The sequence below is a fragment of the Pangasianodon hypophthalmus genome, chromosome 30 (genome assembly GCF_027358585.1).
Source record: "Pangasianodon hypophthalmus isolate fPanHyp1 chromosome 30, fPanHyp1.pri, whole genome shotgun sequence".
Classification (NCBI taxonomy): Eukaryota; Metazoa; Chordata; class Actinopteri; order Siluriformes; family Pangasiidae; genus Pangasianodon; species Pangasianodon hypophthalmus.
This window is the reverse complement of record NC_069739.1, coordinates 3,107,941-3,115,680: the sequence shown is the minus strand read 5'-3', so window position 1 is coordinate 3,115,680 and position 7,740 is coordinate 3,107,941. Positions and strand designations below refer to the sequence as shown.

Here is a 7,740-nt window from a genome sequence, read left to right as displayed (position 1 = left end):
GAAGAGAGTCACGTAGAAATTCAGCACGAGCTTAAACACACACTCACTCACACACACTCTCTCTCTCTCTCTTTATTTTTTATAATATTTATATAATTTTATTTCTTACAACACCGCATTACTGTGATGTTCATCTGTGCAACATTTTATAAATCTTATATAATTTTATATAATTTTATTTCTTTTATTATTCCTAAGGGCGCATATATAGTTACAGTTTTAACTTTTCTTTCTTCCTTCCTTTTCTTTCTTCCTGCACTTTAACTGTCTCTGAGCTGCTGTGATAAGTTGAATTTCCCCACTGTGGGATCAATAAAGTTTATCTTATCTCTCTCTCTCTCTCTCTCTCTCTCTCTCTCTCTCTCTCTCTTCCTGCACGGTGTGGAGTCGCTGCTGTTACGGTTATTAAAAGGTGAAGGAAGCAGCTGAGGGTTTTTACCTGCGTCTTCTCGCTGTCCGGATCCTCCAGCCAGCTGTACGGGTCGGGAACCTTGTGTCCGTGGTAATCGTCCACCTGAGAACACACCAGCGCATCAACTGAAAAACCTTTCAAACTGCATCCTGTTTTCTGGAACGCGAACTGAAACAGATTTATGCGAAAATTATCCGAAAATTACGCACGAGCCTGTATTTTGTCACCCGCCAGGGTCATATTTCATGTTTGGCTACGTACGAATCTGGAGGATTCAAATCTATCAAATCCTCGAGACAACCGAGCGTTTATTCCCCTCCTCCAACGCCGAGACGAGTCAAAAATGACAAAAATGATCCACGACAAACAATAAACGAGTCAAAAATAACAAAAATGATCCACGACAAACAACAAACGAGTCAAAAATGACAAAAATGATCCACGACAAACAATAAACGAGTCAAAAATAACAAAAATGACTCAAAAAAAACAATAAACGAGTCAAAAATAATAAAATTCAATCACGGCAAACAAACGAGTCAAAAATAACAAAAATGACTCACGGAAAACAATAAACGAGTCAAAAATAAAAAAATGACTCACGGAAAACAATAAACGAGTCAAAAATAATAAAATTGACTCACGGAAAACAATAAACGAGTCAAAAATAAAAAAATGACTCACGGAAAACAATAAACGAGTCAAAAATAAAAAAATGACTCACGGAAAACAATAAACGAGTCAAAAATAACAAAAATGACTCAAAAAAAACAATAAACGAGTCAAAAAATAACAAAAATGACTCAAAAAAAAACAATAAACGAGTCAAAAATAACAAAAATGACTCAAAAAAAACAATAAACGAGTCAAAAATAATAAAAATGACTCACAACAAACAATAAACGAGTCAAAAATAATAAAAAATGACTCAAAAAAAAAACAATAAAAGAGTCAAAAATAACAAAAATGACTCAAAAAAAACAATAAACGAGTCAAAAATATTAAAATTCAATCACGGAAAACAAACGAGTCAAAAATAATAAAAATGACTCACAACAAACAATAAACGAGTCAAAAATAATAAAAATGACTCACGACAAACAATAAACGAGTCAAAAATAACAAAAATGACTCAAAAAAAACAATAAACGAGTCAAAAATAATAAAAATGACTCACGGAAAACAAGAAACGAGTCAAAAATAACAAAAATGACTCAAAAAAAAACAATAAACGAGTCAAAAATAATAAAAATGACTCACAACAAACAATAAACGAGTCAAAAATAATAAAAAATGACTCAAAAAAAAACAATAAAAGAGTCAAAAATAACAAAAATGACTCAAAAAAAACAATAAACGAGTCAAAAATATTAAAATTCAATCACGGAAAACAAACGAGTCAAAAATAATAAAAATGACTCACAACAAACAATAAACGAGTCAAAAATAATAAAAATGACTCACGACAAACAATAAACGAGTCAAAAATAACAAAAATGACTCAAAAAAAACAATAAACGAGTCAAAAATAATAAAAATGACTCACGGAAAACAAGAAACGAGTCAAAAATAACAAAAATGACTCAAAAAAAAACAATAAACGAGTCAAAAATAATAAAAATGACTCACGGAAAACAAGAAACGAGTCAAAAATAACAAAAATGACTCAAAAAAAACAATAAACGAGTCAAAAATAATAAAAATGACTCACAACAAACAATAAACGAGTCAAAAATAATAAAAATGACTCACAACAAACAATAAACGAGTCAAAAATAACAAAAATGACTCAAAAAAAAAACAATAAACGAGTCAAAAATAACAAAAATGACCCAAAAAAAACAATAAACGAGTCAAAAATAACAAAAATGACCCAAAAAAAACAATAAACGAGTCAAAAATAACAAAAATGACTCACGACAAACAATAAACGACGGTAAGAAAATTCCATATTTTTCCATTTTTCCCGATTTTTTTAAAAAACATTTCCGGGTTAATGAGGTGATGTGATGTCATAGTTCCAGTGATTTAAATCTAAGATATTAATATTTTATATTAATATAAATAAATATAAATTTTTAATGTTTTTGATATTAACGTGAAACACTGCGAGCGTCATCTACTGCGCTCTTACTCATCATAAATTAAAAAAATTTAAAAAAATGATAACTGATCTGATGTTAACAAAAATAAAATCCCCTTTCTTTTCCTTGTTAAATTTTATTTTTATTTTTCGTAAATCTTAATACTGACTGTCTTGTTGGCCCTGTGTAGATACGAGGGATTTTTTAAAATATATATTTTTATTCTTTTTAATTAAAAAAAAAAAAAAAATCATTAAAAACGTCACTACATCATAAAAAGATGAAAAAATAAAAAAAAGAAATGTCAGGATTATTAGCGCAGAAAATACGTGAAAATCTAAAGAAAGCTGATTTTAAAAACTTTCTGAAGATTTCTGAATTTCTATAATTTTATGGAAACTTTTATTTTTAAATAAATGTTACGCATTTTATTTAAATTTGTATATATTTCTTATACATTTTTTAAATAAATTTCTTATCAATTTACAGCATGTAGTTTTTTGTTAATACAAATAAAGTTGTTTATAAAGTTAATAATAATAATTAGTTAAATAATAACAACAAATTATAATAATAAAAATAATTAAATTTTATAATTTGTTAAAGTTTTTTGTTGTTTTTTTGTAGTCATTCTTATAAATTTAGAATGAATAATTTATTTAACTACATTGTGTAGTTTTTTTTGTTGTTGTTGTTTTTATTAATGTGTCAAAATGTAGAATAAATAATTTAACATTTTATTTTTTTTATACTCAAAATAAAACTCTTATACTTCTTATTAAAATTGTGGTATTTATTTACAAAAAAAAAAATTATAGTTCATTTTTTCAAATCATTTTATCACTTGGTATTTTGTGACATTTCTCTCACCCCTGTATAAATGATGTATTTTTTTATTTTTCTTATTTCTCTGGTTAGAATTTAATTACATTTATACAATAGAAATGTTAGCATTGTTAGCATAGATTGTTAGCATTTGCACTCTATTAAAACAGCTAACAGAAGCTAACAGAAGCATTAGCAGGTTTTCTATTTCTCCTGCTGAAAATATAATATAAAAATAATTTAAAAAAATAATATTAATAAGTTGTAGGTTAGAGGTTTCAACATCCATCTATCCATCCATTCACACTGACTTTAATGCTAACGCTAATGCTAACCTGCTAGCTAACTAGCTACCGAATCCATTCATTCTGTTAGCATGGCTAAGCTAGTTAGCCATTAGCACAAACAAAAAAATGTTCGCCTAAAGAGGCAATGGCTTACCACAGCTTCATCGCGATACGCGTTTGGGTACTGAAAAGGCATTTTTCTTTTTAATAAAAATAAAAATTTGCAATAAAACAGAACAGTTATTTAAACTGAATTAGCCTGAAGCTAACAACACTTCGCCTCAAGACTTTCCGTTAGTGCAAATCTCAGCGGCGCGGGCTCGATCCCAAAATGGCGTCCCGCTAAACATGTAGTGCACTACATAGGGCGCAGGAAGGCTGCTAGGAAGTGCACCTATATAGGGAGCAAAGGGGAATTTAGAATACAGCCCCAGAGCTTGCTTCTGGTGAAGAAAAGAGACGTGACGAACAGCAGCTGATGGAGCGGCGCCCCCTGCTGTTTATAAACAAATATTCATTCATTCATTCCTTTATTTATTTATTTATTTATTTATAAAGTTTAAAAATTAAACACTAATTCAAAATATGCATTTGCGATAGTATTTGAAATAAGAAATAAGTGCAAATCTGATTAAAATATCGTGTATTTTTATTTGTAATAAAATAAAGAAATGAAATAAAACAAAAGAAGGTCTGTGTAATTGGCATTTTTCGAAAATGTAAATTCTAAAATAAATTAAACGGTTGTGTCATAATTAAATGTCTCTTGAAAATGCAACAGCGAATACACGTTTTCTCCTCAAGATTTTTTTTTTTAAATAATTGCAGAAAATGGCGTCATGTTTTCTTTGAAAAGTTTTTTTTTTTATTTGAAATGGATTAAATTTTAAATAAGAGAAAAGCAGATACACAGATATACGAATTTCATGCAAGTAAAAGAAATTAAACTGACATTTATTTTAGTTCCTATTTAAAAGAATAATTTAGAGCTGTAGTGTTTGTACACACGTTTTACTGTTTATTTATTTATTTGTTTGTTTCTCTCTTTTATTCTTTCTTTCTTTTCATTTATCGCTCTCTTTTTTCTTTCACCATCTTTCTGTTTTTTACTCATCTATCTGAATCAATCACTCTGTCATTCTCCATCTTTCTGACTTTCTGAGAAAGTCTTTTATCTTATATCTCTCTTTTTACTTTTTCTATTGTATTCCTTTCTTTTTTCTTTCTTTCTTTCTTTCTTTCTTTTACTCTATCATTCTCTTATGAGCTAATAAATAATTTTAAACTATTTTCTCTCTTTTTGTTTCTCTTGCTCAATATTATTTTCTTTTTTCACTTTATTTTACTTTTTTTTTTTTACTTTTTCACTCTTTATTTTAATTCTTATGCTTTGATCATCTTCTTTTGTTTTTTTTCTTTTTGCTTCTTTCTCTTTTCATTCCTTCCCTTTGTTTCTTTTTTCTTCCATTTTTTTCACTGTGTTTCTTTTTCTTTAATTCCCTCTCTCTTTCTCTCCTTTTCTGCCTTTTTCTGTTCTTGTGCTCTCTTATTTTTCTCTTCTTTTTTTTTTTTAAAAACTCTTTCCCTCTTTTTCCTTTTTTCTCATTTTATCTGAATCAATCACTCTGTCAGTCTGAGTCTTTCTGCTTTCTCACATTTTTCTCTCTCTCTCTCTCTCTCTCTCTCTCTCTCGCTGCTTGCACAGTACTAAACTGGAGGATTATGTGAAAAAAATGCCAGAAAAGTTAAAGAATTGTGAAACTTTGCATAAGATTAGTCAGTTTTTTTTAAACATTAGCTCTCTAACAGTTAACTCTTTCATGCTTAAATTATTTTGATGCATATCCAGATTCTTTTATATTTTTTTCTTTTTTTTTTTTACTTAAAATTGCATGATGTATGAATTTTGATTCTGTCTAAATATTCCTTCTATAAATATTAATAAGTAGTGATTTGTAAATGAGTAAAAAAGACCAAAACCTGCCTGAAATAATAATAATAATAAGAAGAAGAAGAAGAAAAAGTAGCTCTCTTGTTATAGAAGTGTGAGCAGCGCTGATCTAACACACCTCTTTAACCCTTTCATGCATCGGGTCCACACTTATGGACAGTCAGTTTAAGGCTTTTTTTATGTTTTAAGAAAATATAAGATGAAAATCAGCTCATTATTGTAAATGAACAGAAACTTCTGGAGCTCTGTAGACTATTTATCATTCTCAATCTTTACTAATACTCTTTCTTTTTTATTTAAAAAATAAATAACAGAAAAATGAAAGAAAAAAATTTTGTGTCAGACTCGACTTGAGCACCTTAGAGTTTTAAAAACTAGTTTTCATTTGTTTGTTTGTTTGTTTATAAATGAGTGTTTTTGAAAAGATGATTTTTTAAAAAATTCCTTTGCATCTTGCAACTAAACTGTAAATTTTGAATGTTCAGAAATTATATTTTCTAAAATAAAGTTGTCTTCAATATTAGATATTTTAAAACCAGAATGTTAAAAGATTTGACAGTGAAAGTTTATTATTATTATTATTATTATTATTATTATTATGGTAGGATCCACCATGTTAAATATGCACACACACTCTAAATCTGGACTTTGGGAAATTATTTTGAGAGATTTGTTTTTATTCAAATAAAGTTATGTGATCAATTTTCATTCAAAGAAATCATAAAAGTAATATAAACAGCAGCGGGGGCGTGGTCGAGCGTCAGAGCTGGACGGAGAGGAGGCGGGTCGAACCGGCAGGTAACGCGTGATGATTCTCACCTGTGTCTTATTACCGCCAGTCTACTTATTTATGTCACTTTGTGTGTCAGTAACTGCAGTAACCAGAGAGAGAGCGATATAGCTGGTGGAGGTTGCGAAACACACACACACACACACACACACACACACACACACACACACACACATGCCATGAAGCGTGATCTTGAACTCGATGGAGCGAAAGGGGGACCGACCCGTTTCAGTTGAGTTGTTTTGGGTTTGTTGAGTATTTAAAAGTGAGATGAAAAGCGTGGACTGAATAAACACGAGCACAGAGCTGAGCAAAAATCTCACCTGTCTCCTGAGTCTTCCTCCACACACACACACACACACACACACACACACACACTTACAAACACTTACACACACACATACACACACATTCACACTCACACACACTTACAAACACTTACACACACACACACTTACAAACACTTACAAACACTTACACACACACTTACACTCACACACACATACACACACACACACACACACACACTTACAAACACTTACACACACACTTACACTCACACACACATACACACACACTCACACACACTTACACACACTTACACACACTCACTTACACTCACACACACATACACACACACACACACACACACTCACACACACTTACACACACATACACACACATACACACACATTCACACTCACACACACACACACACTTACAAACACTTACACTCACACACACTTACACATTCACACTCACACTTACACACACATTCACACTCACACTTACACTCACACACACTTACACTCACACACACTCACACTTACACTCACACACACTTACACACACATACACACACTTACAAACACACTCACACACACTTACACACTCACACTTACACACACTCACACACTCACACTTACACACATCAACGTAATGAGATTCCCTGTGTTAAACATTTCAATTATTATTATTTTTTAACTTCTTGAGCCCACCCACATCCCCGCCCATGTTCACAAAGCCACGCCCCCAGGATTCACAGTGGCGCATCCAAACACAAACAACATTCCGGACCGGAAGTCGGGTTTTTCTCAGCCAGGTAAGGCTTTTGTCCTGAGGTCATGACTTAAACTATTATTAACTATTATTATTATTATTTTTTTTATCACGTTCTCTATATTTTGCAGGTGATTTGTACAAGTAAGAGATTTAAAAAAAAAAAACACGATTGCACCTTTAAACCAACCTGCACTACTGTATGTGGTGTGCTGTCTCTTTAATCTCCAGCTCCATGACGTCACATGTTTTTGGCAGGAGGAAGGAGAGAGAGAGAGAGAGAGAGAGAGACGGTAAGTAGCGGGGTGTCGGTGATGGAGGCTATGCGGAGG

At 31.0% G+C, this 7,740-nt stretch overlaps 1 protein-coding gene across 2 annotated transcripts in view; it reads right to left on the bottom strand.

Annotated features, from left to right (window-relative positions):
- Positions 1-7,724, bottom strand: part of prep (prolyl endopeptidase) — a 20,500-nt gene extending 12,776 nt beyond the window's left edge. The window contains exons 1-2 of one of the 2 annotated variants that reach the window (XM_053231832.1): positions 7,599-7,724; positions 440-514 (exon numbers count right to left, since the gene is read on the bottom strand). Coding sequence is in view for 1 of the 2 variants with exons in the window: in XM_053231831.1 (XP_053087806.1) it covers positions 440-514; positions 3,763-3,804 (117 nt within the window). In the remaining variant the exon portion in view is untranslated. Of the gene's footprint in view, positions 1-439; positions 515-3,762; positions 3,952-7,598 lie in introns of those variants that run through there. The other variant, XM_053231831.1, reaches the window with a different exon arrangement.
- Positions 7,725-7,740: the final 16 nt, after the last annotated feature.